This window comes from Mustela putorius, unplaced genomic scaffold (assembly GCF_011764305.1).
Source record: "Mustela putorius furo isolate JIRA1106 unplaced genomic scaffold, ASM1176430v1.1 tig00003845_pilon_pilon_pilon, whole genome shotgun sequence".
Lineage (NCBI taxonomy): Eukaryota > Metazoa > Chordata > Mammalia > Carnivora > Mustelidae > Mustela > Mustela putorius.
Genome location: NW_025421998.1, coordinates 14,278,715 through 14,298,653, shown reverse-complemented (window position 1 = coordinate 14,298,653; position 19,939 = coordinate 14,278,715). Strand labels below are relative to the sequence as shown.

Here is a 19,939-nt window from a genome sequence, read left to right as displayed (position 1 = left end):
AAGGCAAACACCTAACTGACTGAGCCCCCCAGGCGCCCCAGCCCTTAGGGTCTCTGAATTGCCCTCAAGGTCATTCTCCCCTTTGCTGAGGAACAGTGCACGTTCACAGCCTGGTAGCTCTGTGGTCCAGCCTTGTACAATCCAGTCCTCCCTTCCCGCAGCCGGCTCTGTCTCTTTCCCTCCAAACCGGCAGCCTCTCTGCTGTTTGATCGCCGTCTCTGTTCCTGGCCCCTGCCGACAGGGCTGCTTAAATCCTGAGTCACAGCCCTGACGTCTTTATCGAATGGTGACACAGGCACGCCCTCAGTGTTCTCCGAAAAAGCTTCCTCCTTTTTAGCACTATGGACGGGCTCAAGAATTTCCTAAAGTTCTAGTTTCTGATTCCTTTTCTTTTTTAATGTGAAAAATGTTTTATTTCAGTTTGCAGAAGCATAGTCTATTAAATCCAGGGTTAGAATGGGGTCAAGAAGAAAAGGTTTTTTATCTCCTCAGCAACACAACAGAGAACAGGCGGCACAGCAGCATCCGTGTAACCGAAGACGTAACGGTGACATGACCCTGACGAGATTCCCTTCGTGCTTCGTTTCGCTCCCTTCCCGGTCAGTCCTCACTCCCCGTGTGCTCCAGCAGAGAGCGGGCTGCTCCCGGGAGTCGTCTGTTTCTCGGCTGATACAATCTTCATTTCCACGGAGCCTGGACACTGTCCTTCCCTGCCCAACACTCAATGTGTCTATCCTGTGCGGCCAAGCCTCGGACAAGCCTGCAGAGAGTGGAAGCAACCCTCGGACGAAGGTAGAAGTTCTAGAGGCTGGAGGCGCGCAGGCAGGGCCAGGCTCCGTCCAAGTTCCCCAGGAAGGATCCTTCCTTGCCACCCCCCTCCCCGCTACCGTGGCCCCAGGCAGCCCGGGCTCCCCACAGCGCAGCTTCAGCATCTGGTCCGTCTTCCTGGCCGCCTCCTCCCCTGGAGTCTCTGCCCCTCCGCAGGGTGCATTCCCCTCTGGCTCCGGCTGCTGGACAAGTCCTTCTTTCAACTCATTCCTCTCCTCTCGCGGCAATGAGGACCCAAGCCAGACCTCCAGCACTTGGCCTCGAAGTCCCCTCTGCCCAACAGGGCACGTTCTGCCCCCCACAAAACCCTAGAACACAGTTCAGCCGTGTTCTTTGCTCCTTTACCACAAAGTTTGTCTTCCCTTGGCTTTCCAGTAAGCTCTCCCTCCTTTCCGTCTGAGAACTGTCTAGAACAGCCCTCATGTCCGTATGCCACCAGCACGCTGCCGTGATGATTTCTGTTCTCTAAGAAGATGGAGGCCTCCTACCCAGCTCCCCACGTTCCCTCCCGGCTCCCACCAGAATCACCCGAATGCCTATAATCTACTCACAGACCCTTCCTGGCAGTCCGGGCTTTTTCTGGCTGTGCTGCAAGCCTCTCCTGGCCCCGCCCATCACCCAGCTCCAAAGCCACTTCCTCATTTCTAAGTATTTGTTGGAGGAGACTTTACTTCTGGGCCTCAAAATCCTTCCTGGTCAGAGCTGTCCAGAGGAACAGATCCGACGGGGGGAGTACATCTAGATCTGTCTCTTGTCAGTTCTTTACCATAACGATGTGAGCTGCTTCCTCGTAATAAACAAACATACATATTATTTGTTTATGTATCTTCATATGTTTCTATGTGTCATCCTAACTTTGTAAACATACAAAGATTTATTGAAAGGGATTAGTTCACTTGCTGATGGAGGCTGCAGAGTCCTGAGGTCTGCAGTCAGCAAGCTATAAGGTGTCAGTCCCGGACCAAAGGCCAGCAGGCTTAAGACCAAAGAAAAGCAGTGTTTCTATTCAAGTCCAAGAAACGACCAATGCCCTGCCCATTTGGTCAAGCAGAAGGAGTTCCCTCTTATTCACCGGAGGGTCAGTGTATGCCCTCTATCCAGGCCTTCAACTGATTGGATGAGGTCACCCACACTGGGTAGAGCAATCTTTTCTATTCAACTGCTGTCTCATCCCAAACACCCTCACAGACTCGTCTTGACTAAACGTCTGGGCACTCTGTGGCCCAGTAAAGTCGACTCACAAAACTAACCATCACAGGAAGTATTTCCTCCTTTTCTGTTCTCTGGAAGAGTTCCAGAAGATTGGAATCATTTCTTCTTGAAAGTTTGATAGAAGCTGTCTGGGCCTAGAATTTTATCGTGGGAAGATAATTAACAACAGATTCAGTTTCTTTAATAATTATAGGAATATTCAGGCTTTTCACATTTTGGAGTTGATTTGAATAATTGATATTTTCTAATTTGTCCAAATTTTTCTTACACGTTTTTCATATTTTGAAATGGTCCAAAGTTAGGATGTACTACATTATCTTTAACTATCTGCGTCAGATATGATGTCCTTTTAATCATTTTTTTATATTGGCCTTATGTGCCTTTTCTTCCCATTTTTGTTTCTCAGTGAACCATCACATGCTTTTGTCACTTTTATTGGTTTTATCCAAGTTGAAACTGTTGGCTTTACTGTTCCTTTCTATTTTGGTACTTTCTCTATATCATAAAGTTTTGCTTCTAAGTTACTACTTTTTTGCCTTCCACCCTCTTCAAGTTTAAATTTCTGTTTTTCTGTAACTTCTAAAAACAGATGCTTAGCTCATTAATTTTTCAGGCTTTCTTCTTTAAATTTTATGTACAGAAGGCTATGCATGTGTTTTAAATACTGCTTTAGCTGCGTTCCACAAATACTGAAGTGCGCTGTTTTTGTTATTAGTCCAAACTGTCCTCTCACTTCTATTAGAATTTCTCCTTTGACTCCTGGTTTACTTAAAAATGTATTTCTTTATTTGCACGTAGGAGTTGAACATATATTTTTTAAGTTTTTTTTTATTTATTTGTCAGAGACAGATCACAAGTAGGCAGAGCAGCAGGCAGAGAGAGAGAGAGACGGGGGAAGCAGGCTCCCCACGGAGCAGAGAGCCTGATGCGGGGCTCGATCCCAGAACCCTGAAATCATGACCTGAGCCAAAGGCAGAGGCTTAACCCACTGAGCCACCCAGGTGCCCCTAACATATATCTTTAAAATACTTAACTCTAACTTTGTTCTTTCACCTTCAGAGAACATACTCTCCATGAGTCCAACCCACTAATGTTTGTTGAGCCTTAGTTTGTAGTCCGTCTGCTCGTTTTAAAAAAAAAAATTCTGAGATCTTAAGAAGAAAGTGCTTTCAGCATTTGTTGTGTGTCCTGTATTTGTTGGTCAGTTTTGTTATCATTTTATTCAAATATTTCCTATAAATTACTGAGTAATTCCCTATCATTGAGAATTTGTCTACTTCTTCTTACTATATACATCTAAGGTACACTACTTGTTCGTATATATTTAAAACTGGTATGACTTCTAGGTAAAAGTAGCTTTTCATTATATAATCACGTGACTTTTACTGCCAATAATACTTTTTGTGTTGGGTTTTATGATTATTTATATAGTGATCTCAGCCTCCCTTCAGTTAATGTCGAATTGACATTAAAACCTTCTTTAGTTTAAGTTCAGAGGTTTTCCTCATGAACAGTATGTAGTATGTGTTAAGAGTTTATTGTATCTATTCTGACGGTACTTTTTTGTCCCTGGAGTGTTTCTGTCTCTTGTAATCAGTTTGGCTAGTGGTTACTGAGATGTCTTTCCACCGTCTTGGTTCTTGATCACCATCTGTCCCCTCTGTTCATGGTTTCCTTGCCTCTCCTGTCTCGTCTTGTTAGATTAGCTGACTCCGTGAGTGCTCCTTCTGCCTTTGAACCTCATCAGACTGTTCCTATTCTATTTGTAGTTTCCCTGGAAATTAAGATGTACCCTGCTAACTTTGCAAATCCAAATGTGATCCAGCCTTTCCCCTCCTTCCTGGGCAATGCCCAGATGTTAGACTGTTGTAGATTTGCTAACCCCTCTCCTGAATTAACAGGTTAAATTCGTCTTGTTTTGTTCTGCAGTCCTCTAGACACTGTGTCCACTGTTGCAGTCAGGCAGTGTTCATTTACATCTGCTTATGTGTTCACCTTTGTTCTCGACTCTTTCATCCTAGACCCGTCCTTCTGGACCACTTTCTTTCTGCCCGAAGTACCTTCTCGAGAATTTCTCTCAGTGGGATTGTGTCGCTGACAGATTCTCTTCTCTTAGTTCTCATTAGTCTGTACATGAGAGAAATTCACCCTCATTCTTGAAAGGTACTTCTGCTGTGTTTCTAGGTCGCCAGCGATGCCCTTACGGCACTTGAGTAGGTCTTTCTTCTCCAAGTTTCTCATGATTCTGACACCTTGCCACCTGCCATCGGGTTTAGGCAATCTCTCTTTTTGCACTCGGGATGACATAAGATGCATGTGTCTGGATGTGATCTCATTGTTCTCATTGCTGTTCTCATTGCTCACGCCTGGGATTTGCTAAGCTTCTTGAGTCTGTGGATCTACTCCTGAGTCTGAAGAAGTCTCCCTGTTATGTTTTCAACTATTGCTCTGTTATCTCCACTCACTCTTCAGAGCTTGGACCAAATGCTGTTTAGAACTTCTCCCCTCACGCCTGCTATGTTCATCGTCTCTACTGTATTTTCTAGAATTTTCTGTCTCCATCCTGTTCTGATTTGTCTTATAATTCATTAATTCTCCCTTCTGTCTGTTCTGCACATTTTTCCTGCCAGCTATGTCCATATAATTTTCATTTCTGGAAGATCTGTTTGATTATTTTCTGAGTACGGCATGCCGCATTTTCCCTGCAGTTATTTTCAGGGTTTTCATTGGCCGTATTTTACAAACTATAATTTGTACTTTTTTTTTTTTTTTACATTTTAACATCTCTGAAATAGATATATGTATGGAAACTAATGTTGTTTTATAATTCCTACCAGCCAAAAAGCAGCTATAGGGATCATTAATATGCTTACAAAATGGAAATTAGCAATTGGTGTAAAAGGGAAAAAAACATCTGTAAGGCAGCAGCTAAGAAGCAGGTGAGCTCTTCTTCTCCGGCAGCGGCACCAGATGTGCAGCCGCAGCTGCCACTGAAGTCACTGTGTAATGACGTTTCAGTAGACTCTCGCACCGAGCGCGGCCCATGTGCTGCTGCACAGAGCAGGCGGGCAGTGCGGGACCCTGGAGACGAGCCACCGACCTCGGTCGGTCTTCATGCTGCACGCTGCACCTGTTCCTGGCCACAGGACCCCCTGGGCTCTACTGCTCGTCTCCGCTTCCCCTCGCTGACACACAGCAACATGGCTGGCATTGTCGCTCCCTCGAACAGAACCTGTCTGTCCGCTCCCGGTGCTGGGCCCAGAGCCTGGTGGGCACGGCGGAGCTTGGTCCTCTACCGAGGGTCTCCTAAGGCTGGAATCAAGGCGTTGGAAAGGGTTGGGGTGTCACCTGAGGCTTGGGCTCCTTCTGTAGCTCTCCTGGTTGTTACAGAATTTGTTTCCTTGCAGCTGTCAAACTCAGAGGGGCTGAGTTCTTCAAGGTCAAGGGGAACGTCTCTCTGACACGAACTTCGTGGCGAGGGTTCGCTTGACTAGGTCAGGTCCACTGGGGGTAGTCTCCCTTCTCATTCACTCAGAGTCCACTGATTGTGACTTAGCCAAGGGAGCTGACTGTCCCTCTCCTTCTCTCTCACCCTGCCCAGACTAAGGCAGGGGGTATTTTCTAGCATCTGTGCAGCAGGTGGCAGGGATCTTCAGGCTCTCTTGGAATCCGCCTGAGAGACTTTCCCACAAGGAGCTGCCCCAGGCCATGGGGGTCATGCATGGCTCATACACTTTTTGAGTGTGTTTATTCCCAGCATGCACTCAGTGACCGTGGACCTCACCACAGATTAGACACAGGGACCACTGGGTCTACTGAGAGACAGTCCCAGGCCAAAATGTCATTTGCCCACGGTGTGCCCCAGCTCTGTGCTGACTACCATGGTAGGGGGACCAGAGTAATCCCCAGGAATTAGCGTCGAAGATCTCTGACTTCGGGTGTTTGCTCTGCTTGGGGCACAATGATTTTAGAATCGCCCACAGAGCTCTACCTCCCAGGGTCACTGGCCCAGTCTGCAGTTCCCTTCCACACTCGGTGACTGTGAAGCAGCCTGGCTTCCAGGCTTCTGGGTTCTGAACCCCAACCCCATCCATTTGTCTCGCAAGCCACAGAGATGGTAACTTCTCCCTGCAGTTCCTACCTTGGTGTTGCCTCACTGTTTGGTTTTTTGCCTTAGTCCTCTGATGCCTGTTTAATCAGGCCTCTGTTGTAAAATGACTTTACTGCATGGATGAACCCAGAGGACATGCAGAGTAGAATAAGCCCATCACAGAAGAACAAATACTGCACAATTCCACTTAGATGAGGAATCAGCGACGGTCACACTTGCAGAAGCGCACAGTGGGATGTGGTCACGAGAGCTCAGTAGGGGAGGACAATGGGGAGATGTCAGTCAAAGACATAAAACTTCATTTTTGCAAGATGAGTAAGTTCTAGAGATTTGCCACATAGCACCGTGCCTGTAGATACTGATACTGTATTGTGCACCTAAAACTTGTGAAGAGGGCTTCTCATGTTAACTGTTTTTACACAACAATGAAAAAGAGGCATCAGGAAGCTTCTGGAGGTGATGGGTACATCTGTTAGGTTGGTGTGGCTTCCCAGTCCTGTGTGTCAGATCACATATATTAAATATGCACATCAGCTGTATATCAATCAATTACACCTAAATCAGGCTGTTTAAGATAAATTAATAAAATAAAGTGTCTGTCAAAATAACTGATACATGGTGTGCCCTGCTGGCTCAGTTGGTTAAGTGTCCAACTCTTGATTTTGCCTAGGTCATCATCTCAGGGTTGTGACATTGAGGCCAGCGTGGGGCTCCACACGGGGCATGGAGTCTGCTAAAGGTTCTCTGTCTCCCTCTGCCTCTGTCCTCCCCACCGCCTGTGCACGCGTGCTCACGCTCTTTCTCTTTCTTTAATAAACCCTTAAAATGAAATAAAACAACAAATACAGTTCCTGGTTTCCTGACTGGAGCCAGACACATGCCCAGAGTTTTCTGCACAATGGAACAGGGACGGGAGCTCCACCATATTTGTATAATGGACCCCTGAGCGGAAAGACAGCAGGACACACTGTGCTCCGTGTGGGTGACACACAGCTCTGCAGCCCACAGCAAGGCCCCACTGCCTGCATTCTGAAGGAGGACCCTACACGGGCTGCAACCCTGTGGCAGGAGGTGAGGAAGTCAGTTCCCCGAGCAGCAGGACGCCCCGTGGGGAGGGAGGGCTTGCCACCCGGCAGCCAGCATCCCTGGGTCAGCCAAGCCTCCACGTGCACCCGGGCGTGGGCGACACAGCTGTCTGGTGCCCTTCTCTGTACACGTGGCACAGTGCACCACGTGAAATGTTGTGTTGGTTATTTTACTCGAAAGACGAAAACAACTTTTCATCCTACCATGAACTTGCAGCCTTGTTTCCACCACACCCGGGTCTCTCCCGTGCGCTTGCAGAAGCCCTTGGGCATCTCGCTGGGCAGGTGCGACAGCGGTTTCAGGGCGTCAGCACAGTGCAATTCAGAGAATGTCAGGAACTTCTAGAAGGCCGCGGAGCCGGCTCTGGGGGCTTTGTGCTTACCTGGTGCGGAGCCACAGCATCGGTGGGCGGGGCACCGAGGGCCACAGAGGGTAAACCCGCGTCCTGTCGCAGACTCCCTGGAAGATAGTGGCAGACGTGCTTTATGCAGCAAACTAAAACTAACATTCATACCTTTTTTGGTCTTAATCTATTTAAAATTCTTCTCAGCCTGTATTTTTCAGAGGTGGTCTGGTTTCTCATGTATTCATATTTAAATCAGAATGTTTCTATTTATTCATCTGAATTAAACACATTTACTGTATCTTAGAGATCTGCATCGCAAATGAAACTATTTTTAGTAAGTTGTGAGGAAAGTACAGAAATAAATTATCTAAGTTTTCACGAATTTAATTCCCGCGTGTCATACCTTTGCTTTCTTTTTTTCAAAAGTATTACATTTAAATAAAATGTAACACATTATTGAAAGACCCGAGGGGATTTCAAAAACACAGTCATGCAAATGATGGCTACTTTTTCTGTGTCAGCCTGTCCCCTCTTTGGGAATCAATGTCACACTGCACCCCCCACCCAGGGAACCTAATGTGCACTTCTTAACCTGTGTTATCTGTGGTAAGAACGTTCGCAGGTGCAGAACAATTAGTTATACTTAAAACTTCTATCATAGTATCCAGATATTATTTCTGTAGACAGAATATAGTATCCAACTGTGAGTTTTTTCCTCAAAGTTTTTTTTGTTTTGTTTTTTGTTTAAAGGAGGCTCTACACCCAGCGTGGGGCTTGAACTCACAACCCTGAGATCAAGAGTCGCATGGTCTACCGACTGAGCCGGCCAGGTGCCCCTCTGCAAAGGAATTTTAAAGAAATTCCATACTTTATCATCTACCAATTGTACCAATTTGAAATATACTGTATTCAAAATGAAGTCTTGAAGTATGATTATAATTCCACTTAAATATCAGAGATGGAAAAGCACAGACTGAGACTAACAGGCATGCGTTCAGCAAGTGACAGAGCTAGCAGTGGCTTTTTCTGCTATAAACCCTTGACACGGTCGCTTAATAGTCAGATGAGGAAGTGTGTTCAGAAATGTCACAGAACACTGAACAAGGATTTTATTGCTCTGCAGCATTCAGAGACGAAATAATGGTAAAATAAAACTCGAGGTTAAAATGTTAACTTCATAAAGCGTGGTGATAATATACGGCCTTTCTTTCTTTAGGTTCCTTAGCAATGTCAAGCTCATCAGGACTCCCACCAATCAGTGTTTTGGCCCCCGATATACCGATCCAGTGGTGTTCTGCAGCCAGCAGGACCGCGGCCTTGACGTTGGAGCAGCCGCGCCGGGCCAGCCCCCACCCGAATGCTCTGCGTCTCTTCTCCCACATTCAGTGCCTCCTCACATCTCTTGAATTAGAACCCATCCTGGTTCTCACCTTCACAAGGGCACTCGCGTTCTCTTTAACTGTTTCATCTACTGTCCACAAAAAAGTCAGTCCACACGTATTTCTTCAACAGCCACTCTGCTTTCCAGAGTTTGCCTGTCTCAAGTTTCTTAAGAGCCTGCTCCCTGCCTTCCAGAATATTCGTCCACTGGAGCAAGCCCCTCATGACCCAGTCCAGTGTGAGCCACAGAACCGTGCAGTAAATGGAAAGGAGAGCTCAGACATACGAACGTCCTCTCACTGACTTGTACAAGAGATGGCCTCGGTTAGAAACACAGGCTGTCCCCTCATTTAAAGGTAGCATTCACTGCTTATTTTTATTAAATTCTCGTATCACTAATACTATCTTGGTGGAAGAAAATTTAAGGAGTTTATATATTAAGGAGTGTGACAATTCTTAGCTTCCTGATTCATGGAAAAATGTCCAGGAAATCTTAATGAGAGGCAAGGGAAAGGAGTTAATAAGTTTTTGGAAATGGCTAAAAGCAGGTGCTCCAAAAACCAGAAGGGGAGGACAGTCACTAGCATTCCAGGGCGAGTCTGGGTGTCTCCCTGGTGTCCCCCACGCTGTGCAATTTCTCCCCACACCCTCTCAGACAGCTCAGAGCACACAGACATGTGATACCCCAGCCTGACCCGTAGCCAACTCAAGACGGCCAGAGCACCCTCGCCTCAGCCTGCAACAGATGGCAGCCTTCCAAAATCAGGCAGTGACTGGAGCAACATAAGAAAGTTGTACTGATGACAAAAGCATTCTTATAAACTATTTCATGGTACTGAATAAAGGTAGTTCCACTTAAACCTTTTACAGTGATAGAAAAATCTCCAAATCGTATTAAATTAGACCAAAGAAAATGGCTCTTTCAACATTTTATCAAGAGTACACACACACACACACACTGACCTGGGATTTCAGACTGCTCCCACCTGAGCAGGAAGCTGGCTTTCACGTGGCCACACGGACCCATGAGAGTGGGGGGCAGCAGGTCCTGACCTAGGCGACACCTAGCCCCGTCCCTTTGAGATCTGAGCTACTCACCCTTGGTCAGGTGGTCAGTTTCTAACCACGTGTCAGATCGGTACTGCTCTTTGGCTTTCATTTTACTAAAAGAGGCAGAAAGAAAGAAAGATGTCATTAAGTGCTGAGTGCTGGAGACGACTTAAAATTGGATCCTATAGAACTGGGGGTGGGGGTGGGGCTAATTCAGTTAGAATCCTCAATCAAGCCCAATTTTGTGCTTGAAACATTTCAGATAAAAGAGATCTGACAACCACATCAGGGTTGTTTAATAGGAAACCAAAATAATGGAGCAAATAATGAGTAATGAACACACACACACATATATGTATGTATATCTGTATACACTACTTTATATACTGTACACACTGCTTTCCATCACACACATACACATGTATGTACATGTATCTGTGTACACACTACTTTCCATCACACACTTTCATGTGTATATGCATATACCTGTGTACACTACTTTCCATCACACATACACATGCATGTACATGTATCTGTCTACACCACTTTCCATCTGACTCCCATGCCTGCTTTTGAGCAGAGGTAAGAAGGGTGACACCCTGGGAGTGAGTTGAAATACCACATTTATTCTGAAACAAATAAATAGCAGTAACAGATGGTATTGACAGTTCTGAGATGTCTCCTTCTCATACCGAGACCTGTCTTCTCTCTTTCACCTTTAAGTAAAGGATACCGGTCTTCTAACCGAATCGTCTGTAGCATGTGAAGCTTTTAGCTCTCAGTAACTCGCCTCCTCGCCCTGAACCTGACCCAGACGTGATGTGCACAGTCACGTGCAGAAGGCTTTAGGCACAGTGTGGCCCTCAGAGGCATGTCTCTCCTCCCCCTCACCCAGGGACTCTGTCAGAGCACATTTATGTAGGAAACAGGTCATATGTGTATATTTACACCAGTTTGAATTTGGGTTTTTCCCCCTTATGCTGCACTGTTCCACCATCTCACCTACGCTGATGTATCGTGAGCTACAACTCTTGTCGGTTTGTATGATTGTTACAACTGTCATTCACCTTGTTGGGGGCTAATTCACCTATGTTTGTGTTAAGAAGGGAACAGAATTCTCCACTAGCCGGAATGAGGAGAGGCATCTTTTAAAACATACACATATTGGAGTACACAAGCCAAATTATAAGCTACAGTTAAAAATAGGTGGAGGGGCACCAGGGTGGCTCAGTGGGTTAAGCCTCTGCCTTCGGCTCAGGTCATGATCCCAGGGTCCTGGGATCAAGCCCCGCATCGGGCTCTCTGCTCAGCAGGAAGCCTGCTTCCTCCTCTCTCTGCCTGCCTCTCTGCCTACTTGTGATCTCTGTCTGTCAAATAAATAAATAAAATCTTAAAAAAAAAATAGGTGGAAACCAGCACCAGTGGGCCCTTCAGAAATTAAGGATCTGTGGGAAATGGGCAAGAATTTTTAGCTTCCCTCATTCTATCCTCATTAACGGGTGTTTTTCTGCATAGACAGGGTGTTGCTTACAAGATGATTTCGGTGCTTGTGAATCAGGAACTTGTACAAATAAGAAGGAAAAAACAGCAGAAACCTTCATCACAGATGTATGAGTTTCCAGAAGTATTGACAGCATTTCGAGGAGATGCCCCAGTCAACGAGAGCCTATTGAAAGTACCTAACTGCTTTCAACTTTTTCTTAACTTTCCATTTCATAGAAGAAATCTTTTCTTTCTTTTTTTTAACTGAACTCTAGCTCACTGGAAGAGATTGAACGTGGCAGCGCACAGTGAGGACTTTGAGACCAGACTTCACGTCCTTCTGAGAGTGGCACGGTGGGGCTCACCTGTCTGTAGTGCCTCTGGGGGCACCTGTCGGGAAGCTCGATTTCCATCCAGAGCCGACCCTGGCTGGAGTGGGGCCAACTCGCCCAGCGTCTCAAACCTCTCCATCGCCCCAGTGTCTTCTACAAAATCAGTTAAGTATGCTTTCATCTGTCTTCTATTTAGGATGTTTAAATCCCACCCAGAAAAATTTAGGAGGTGCTCAGGACTGTTACTTGTCTTGAATAGTAAATAGAAAAGTTACTCTTTACTAAGTTGGGCACAGTATTAAGGATTCCTAAGAACAGCCTCATTTGTATATGTACCAACATGATAGCTGTCCCCCACCCCCCACCACTGCTGCCACTGGCAAAGAACAGGGCCGACTTCTTAGGAAGAGACTCTTTGTGGGTTGAAACCCATATATATTGACATCATTCAGCAACTTCATCATCATGGTTTCCAGCGTCTGTCTTTTCTGCCCTGTGCACCTTGCTGGACTATGAGTGACGCCCACCCTTGGTCCTGGAGTGGAGTGGGAACTTCTGGAAGACTCCACTCCTTTGGTTATTTCTAAGGTCAAGCCCTGAGTATCCCTTTCGCCCCTGATGCTAGAATGTAGAAAGTAAAATATATGAAATGCTAACGTGGAAAAAGTAAATCAACGTAAGTAAGGGCAGAAGCCAAGATACGTGACAGTATCACGTGACAGGTCACAACATGAGACTACTGAAGGAGGCCGAAGAACTCTTTTTACTACCAGCAAAAAAGAGTAAAAGCCTCAAGATGGTACCAGTGCAAACACAGGAGTAAAGACCTCGAGATGGTACCAGTGCAAACACAGAGCCCTAGATCCTGACAAAGCTCCTAGGAACTTAACACACACTGGGCGGGAGCAGCGTACTTCCCGGACTCAGAGTGCGTGTCTGGTTGGAGAAACCATTCCTTCTCTCAAGGGGGAGACAGACTGACAGACCTGATTGAGAAAGGGCACTATTCTGAACATTTTACTCCTAGAGATTAACTTAGATACTGGCACAGGCACTGAAATTCTAGTCGGCCCATCCGTGGTGCAACCGCCTGCCCAGTGGTGTGTAGAGTGCACACCACTCGGTGTTGTCACAGCGTTAGGCCTCTGTTCCAGAAGGATTGCCCGTCACTGGACAGGCCCAGCGGCAGCTGAGGCTGGCACAGGCCAGTCCGGGTGTGAAAGAAACAAAAGGCGTTTGTACACACAGGGATTTATCATGCACAGACTGTTCTGAAATTCCCCCAGGCCGCTCGCTGGTGCAAAGCAAACAAACTCTGACTCCAGGAAAGTAGGAAACAAAGGACCCAAGAAGAGTAGCCCAGCCAGTCACTTCCTGTTAAATCTACAGGACTGTCCGTGAGGAATTATCTGCCTCCGACACCCCGGCAGTTCAGCGCTGGGACTGGAGCGGACATGTCAGCGCTCTTGAGCCAACACAGGTGGAGCGCAGCCCTCTCAGCGTCTGCACGGCCCCGTGGTTTCCGGACGCCGCAGTCCCCACACATCCATGCTGCTGCAGCCCACAGGGGCCTCTCACCTTTCATCCTGCAGAAGGAGGGAGTTCTCTCTTTGCTCGTAGTGATGTGAACACGCCCAGGTTTCTCTTCCTGGAGATCTTGCTGGACAAGGGCGTCCTGAAAGCCTGGTTCCCGGCCCTCCAGCCGCCCAAAGGAGCCACTGCCGGCAGGCCAACTGCTGCTCCCCGGGGGTTCCGAGGCTGGCTCCTGCCCCTGCGACAGTTACCGGTGATGGCTCAGCTGTGCAGACCAGACAGGGACCTGTGTGTGTAATGGTCCAGCCTGGGGGGAAGGAGCTCATCCTTCCCTGGGGGGTTAGGGTGGGAGAAATTAGGAGGACACTCAGGAGATGACATTGTGATCCTGGACTGTGACACAGCCTCTGAATTACGAATGTTCAGATACGTATGTACGTGAAGCTGTGTATCCGGACAGACGGCCGTACATATGAAGCTGTGTATATATGAACTTGTGTGTATATACAGGATAATAGGAATCGCAAGTTCTTTTATAAGTTTTGTTTTACTGTGAGATTTTCTTTGGTAACTTTTAATTCTCACATGATTTCAAACTTGCAGAACAGTATGAGGAGACAAAGAGCGCCTATAAATTCTTTTTCAAATTTACCATTTTAAACATTTTGCCCCATTTGCTTTCTCTCTCTCTTTCTCCTGCATATGTAATATGGACAGGTCTTTCCTGAACCATTTGAAAATACGGTGCAGACACTGAATTTCAGAATAAGGACGCCACCAGGGTGCCTGGTGGCTCAGTTAGTTGAGCATCTAACTCCTGGTTTCTGCTCAGGCCGTGATCTCAGGGTCACGGGATAAAGCCCCATGCTGGGCTTACTGCTCGTGGGGAGTCTGCTTCAGGATTCTGTCTCCCTCTCCCTCTGCCCCCCCATCCCCCGTTCACTCAGGCGCTCCCTCTGTCTCTAAAATTAATAATCTTTAAAAAAGGGGGGGCACCACCTGCATAACCACCCCACCAGGATAAAACCTGGAAATTCAGCATGGACACACCATTGATGAAACTACCGACAGAGAGAGGGAAGTGACGTTTTACCTTCAAAGGAATAACACATGTTTTTCACACACATTATGAAACTAAGAAAATGCATAACGGAGCAGCATCTTCGAAGCACCTCGTGAAACCAGCCGCCAGCAGGCAGCTCTGCAGCCAGTTCGGACCATACTTCCCACACGGAGGGGGGCCTGCCACCCCGCGTCGACGGATGACCACGGCCAGCTCTGAGAGGGGACGTGGAAGTGGTGGAGAGAGCAGGTCCCGAGACTTGTCGTCACAAGGAAGAGACATCTCCCATCCCCGCGAGGTGACAGATGTGCACTGACTGGCGGTGGCCTCCGTCGCCCCCTCACCATGAGGCCCTTGTGCCGAACACCAGGAGCTTGGATGGCGCTGTCCCCCAGGGGTCCTCGGTACGACTGGGAACCAGGGGTCAGAATGTCCTGCACATGGACGGAACTGCAGGATGTCCTTCCACAGGCCACACTGGAAGAGATGCCACAGGGGAGTTTTGAGTCCCAAGGGAGGGAACTGCAGATGGCGGGACGGGAACGGACACAGGAAGGATGGACACAGGACTGCTGCCGTGTGGGGGACTCTGCACCAGCACTAAGGAAGCGAGAGCCAGCGTGGGCTCCACGTCACGTGGGGCCTGGAATGAATGACAGCGCGGGAGCCAGATGGGGTTGGGGCTTCGAGGTCCCACACAGTCCATCTATTCTTTTTTTTTTTTTTTTTTTAGATTTTATTTATTTATTTGACAGACAGAGATCACAAGTAAGCAGAGAGGCAGGCGGGGGTGGGAGAAGCAGGCTCCCTGCTGAGCAGAGAGACCGATGCAGGGCTCGATCCCAGGATCCTAGGATCATGACCTAAACCAAAGGCAGAGGCTTAACCCACTGAGCCACCCAGGCGCCCCCCAGTCTGTCTATTCTAAAATCCACGCAGATGGGGAATCCAGATGTGAAATGTGAAACAACAGAATGTTTACAAGAGAAATCATGACATTCTGATGACAAGCGGGGTCACAACAAATACTCTGCTGGCGAGAGTTCTCTCCACAAGCGCCTTCTTGGGAAAAGCCACCCCCAGCCCTCCTGAGACGAGCACACAGGAGGCACCTGTCTGCCCGCCCGACCTGGAGGCTGAGCGCCTGCCGCCCGGGTTCGCGTCTGAGGTGACCGGGAGCGATGGTGTCCAGGCCCAGCTCCTCCTTTCCCTCTCGGGATGCAGAGAGGCAGCCACCTCCAGAGAAATGTCACCACGCAGGAAGCCCTGGAAAGCTCTCGCATCAAAAAGCAGACCACAGACGTCACCAGACGTCCATGCCCTCCCTTGTAACTCGTATAAACTGTCTCCTGAGAAGAGAATTGTTCAGCCTTGTGGTCTCCCCAAGTGACAGCTTATCTGATCTACCTCTTCTGTGATGAAGGACGGATGGTTACAGCTCAGATGGCCAGAAGGCCTGTCCTGCAAAGTGGTGTCTTCCAACGGTGTCCTGCACACCAGGCAGACTTGAGTCCCCTTAACAGAATCCCAGACCATTGTCAGGGGAGCTGTAGCCACACTGGGCTATAGCCCTGACCTCTGGCCTCCAGTCCCCAGCACCCCCACAGGCCCCAACACAGCTGTCCAGGCTCTCCTCCTCTGTGGCCTTGTCCCAGCCGACCTATTTGCTTATGTCTGTCCCCTTCCACTTTGTTTGTCCCTGCTCACGCCCTCCAGTCCCTGTCACTCCTCCCTATCCCACTGCTTCCTTCCCACAGAGTTTCCTGTCCTTCCTTTCTCTTCTGAACAGTTGTTTTCTATTCCTCTGGTCCCTGCGACTCACCTGCTCATCGATGGAAGAACATGTATTGAGAAAGGTAATAACTAATGTTGGCAAGGACATCGAGAAATTGGAACACTCGTACACTGCTGGTGGGAATGCATCAGACAACAGTGGCTTTTTTGGCCTGGCAGGAGAGGTCTTGGGGAAGACCATGGGGTAGGAGGCCCTGGGAGTCTGTCACCCAATCTAGATGATACTTGCACTGCCAGAATCTGTCCGGGGTAACCCCTTTGGAAATCTGGTGTCTAATGAAGGCTTGCAACTTCCAGGAGAAGGCTTGGGTGGCAAATTGCATTCAATTTTGAGCGGTTTCAGCTCTTAACACAGTAGCAACTATCCATTCCCTACCCCCAGCCATTCCTGAAGCAGCACACAGTTTGGGGAACATAGAGTAAGCAGAAAGGGCCCTGTCCTCCAAATACTGGGGATTTGTGCTGTGACCACCGATGGCTGCTGCTTCTCACAGAGGCGCTGACAAAGAACTCTTATTTTTCTTCCCCCAGTGTTGCAACCCTCTCCCCTCGGGCTCAAGAGACCTCCAGAGGATTTCAAGGACCAGTTCCACTTTATTCCCCCTTCATTTTTTTGCTCTTCCCCTTCAGGAGCCAGATATTAAAGACTAGGACATTCCAAAAGAAATGCACATGCAGGGGAAAGTAAACACAACTGTGTCTGCCGAGGAAAGGCTCAGAGAAGACCCAAGAAGACATTATGTTTATGCTGCAAGCTGATCCTTGGCACAGAGAGGCTACAATTTAAAAAAAATATTTTTTTAATTAAAAATAGCAAACCCTGGGGAAAGCGGAAATTCTAATTTTCAGACTTACCACATTGTTAAATTCAAATGTCTGGTTCTCAACAACAATATAACATAGCAGATGTACAAAACCCAGGAAAGTATGCCCCATTCCAAGGGGAAAAGTAAGTCAACAGAGTCTGTTCCTGAAAAGTAGTAACTATTAGACAAGGACTTCAGAATCATGCTCTTATGGCTCTTAGGGTTGCTCAAGAAGCTAAAGGAAGACTTGCATGAAGTCAAGGAATCTACCTGTGGATGAAATGGAAGCATCGAGGCAGAGACAGAAAACGCACAGAGGAACCAAAAAGAAACAAAGTACAGTAACTGAGATGGAAAACACAGGAGAAGCATTGGGAGACAGTGTCAGGCCAGCAGGAAAAGAGTCTGTGAACTTGAAGACTACACTGGACATTAGGAAGGCTGAGAAACGAAGGAGAAAAGATCAAAGAAAAACAAGCAGAACCCAGAAGAAATTTGGCATCTTCAAAAGGACTGACACACGTGTCTTAGAAATCTCAGAAACAGGAGAGAAAAGAGAAAAGGGCAGAGAGAATACTCGAAGAAATCATGGCTGAAAAATTCAGAATTTGAAGAACGACATGCACACAAACATCAAAGAAACCCAGTGAACTTCCTAGTAAGATGAACTGAGAGAGACCCCAAACGAGACACATTATAATCAAACTTCCAGAGCTGCCAACACAAAGTCAACACAGGGCAAGGGGTCCCCAGTAAGGCTGCAAGCAGATTGCTCACCAGAAACCTGGAAGGCCGGGAGACCGCGGGCTGATACTCAACGTGAGAACAGGAAAACCGCCAAGAAATCCCGTATCTCAGGGTCACCTGGGTGGCTCAGTTGTTGAGCGTCTGCTTTCAGCTCAGGTCATATCCCAGGACCCTGGGAGTGAGCCCCACATCGGGCTCCCTGCTTTGCAGGAAGCCTGCTTCTACCTTTCCCTCTCCTACTCCCCTGCTTGTGTTCCCTCTCTCACTGTCTCTCTCTCTCTCTGTCAAATAAATAAACAAAATCTTTAAAAAAAAAAAAAAAAGAAAGAAAGATCCCGTATCTGGTTCAAGTGTTCTTTGTAAGTGAGGGAGCAATCAAGACATTCTGAAAGAAACAACAGTGGGAGGAGCTGTGACTAGACCTTCCCTACCAAAAAAAGGTCAGCAGAGTCCTGCTAGGTGCAGTGAAGGGTCAACCAGTAACTCAAAGCCACATAGAGAAATAAAGATTTCAGTAAAGGCAATGTATGGGCAATTATAAAAGCTGGTGAAGTTCATTGTCACGGGACACAGGCTCACTGACAGCCTGGGACCTAATCCCAGGGCTACAGAACAACTCCCCTCCCCCCACACCTCACAACCACATACTAAAGCCAGTTTCTGGGAGTTCCTTCTGTCCAGCGCATCACGCCTGGCTATCTAGAAAAAATCACAAGCCTTACGAAAAGGCAGAACACACAGTTTGAAGAGACAGGGAGGCCTCAGAATCAGACTTGTGTATGGCAGGGCTGTTGGAAGGATCAGACGGGGGAATTTAAAACAACTCTGGTAATATACTAAGGACTTTAACAGAAAAGATACACAGTATGCAAGGACAGTATGTAGTGTCAACAGAGAGTAGAAATTCTAAGAAAGGTTAAAAAGAAAAGCCAGAGATCAAAAACATTTTGACAGAACTGGGGCTCGCTTTTGACGGGCTCATTGTCGACTGGACACGACCAAGGAGAGAATCTGTCTCTGAGTTGGGAATGTGACTGTAGCGATGCCCAAACTGAAAATCAAAGGTAGAAAAGACCGGGAAAAAATACATAAGAACATGCAAGGACCGAGGGACATCCACAGGGCTGTGACACACGTGTCATGGGGACATCAGGAGGAGAAAGAGACAAGGGAACAGCAGCAAAATCTGAGGCTGTCGTGACAGAAACACTCCCCAGATTACCACCAGGCTCCGAAGCACAGATCAGGAAGCTGGGAAATAAGACAAATGTCCAGAACAACGACACTTACATGTGTGAGAACGGGGAGTAGATAAAGACTTTCTCAAACAAATGGGAACTGAGGGAGCGTGCTGCACGCCACCCAGCGTCATGAGAGATGTTAAGGAAGTGTTTCAGGGAGCAGGAAAATGAAATAGCTCAGAACCTCAGATCTGCATAAAGAAAGGAAGAGCATCAAAGAAGGAATAAGTGAAGGTAAGAGAAAACTTATTTTTCTTATTCTTTTTTTAAGGATTTTATTTATTTGGCAGAGAGGGAGAGAGAGCACAAGCAGGGGAAGCAACGGGCAGAGGGAGAAGCGGACTCCCCGCCCAGCAGAGAGCCAGACACGGGTCTCCATCCCAGAACCCCAGGATCATGACCTGAGCTGAAGGCAGACGCTTAACGACGGAGCCACGAGGCGCCCCTGCTCTGATTCTTAATTGATGTAACGGAGCATTTTGTTCAAAATCATAACAGCCACTCTATATTTGACTCTGTATTTATGGATGTTTATGGAGGGGCATAAAGTAGAGACACTCTTACCATACAACCCAAGAATCATGCTCCTTGGTATTTACTCAAATTATTTAAAAATTTCATAGCAGCTTTATTCATAATTACCAAACCTTGGAATGGACCAGGTAGGTGAGCCGATAGATAAGCTCCGTTGCATCCAGACAATGCAGTGTTACTCAGTGCAAGAAGAAACACGCCGTCAAGGTACGAAAGGACAAACAGGAAACTTACATGTGTATCACCACACGATGGAAGCCAGTCTGAAAGGGGGACGTACTGTATGATTCCATGATTCTATGACATTCTGGAACAGGGAGCACTGTGGAGACCATAAACAGATCAGTGGTTGCTAGGAGGGGACGGGAGCACCATAGGCAGAGCCCAGAGAATT

At 47.4% G+C, this 19,939-nt stretch overlaps 1 protein-coding gene across 1 annotated transcript in view; it reads right to left on the bottom strand.

The window, feature by feature from the left end:
- The window catches only part of LOC101682921 (serine/threonine-protein kinase MRCK alpha-like), a 53,575-nt gene extending 39,943 nt beyond the window's left edge, over nucleotides 1-13,632 (bottom strand). Inside the window, exons 1-3 of the mRNA XM_045089636.1 lie at nucleotides 13,406-13,632; nucleotides 10,062-10,126; nucleotides 7,620-7,696 (exon numbers count right to left, since the gene is read on the bottom strand). Coding sequence (XP_044945571.1) covers nucleotides 7,620-7,696; nucleotides 10,062-10,122 — 138 coding nt within the window. The 5' untranslated portion in view covers nucleotides 10,123-10,126; nucleotides 13,406-13,632. The remainder of the gene's footprint in view (nucleotides 1-7,619; nucleotides 7,697-10,061; nucleotides 10,127-13,405) is intronic.
- Between the last annotated feature and the right edge of the window lie 6,307 nt (nucleotides 13,633-19,939).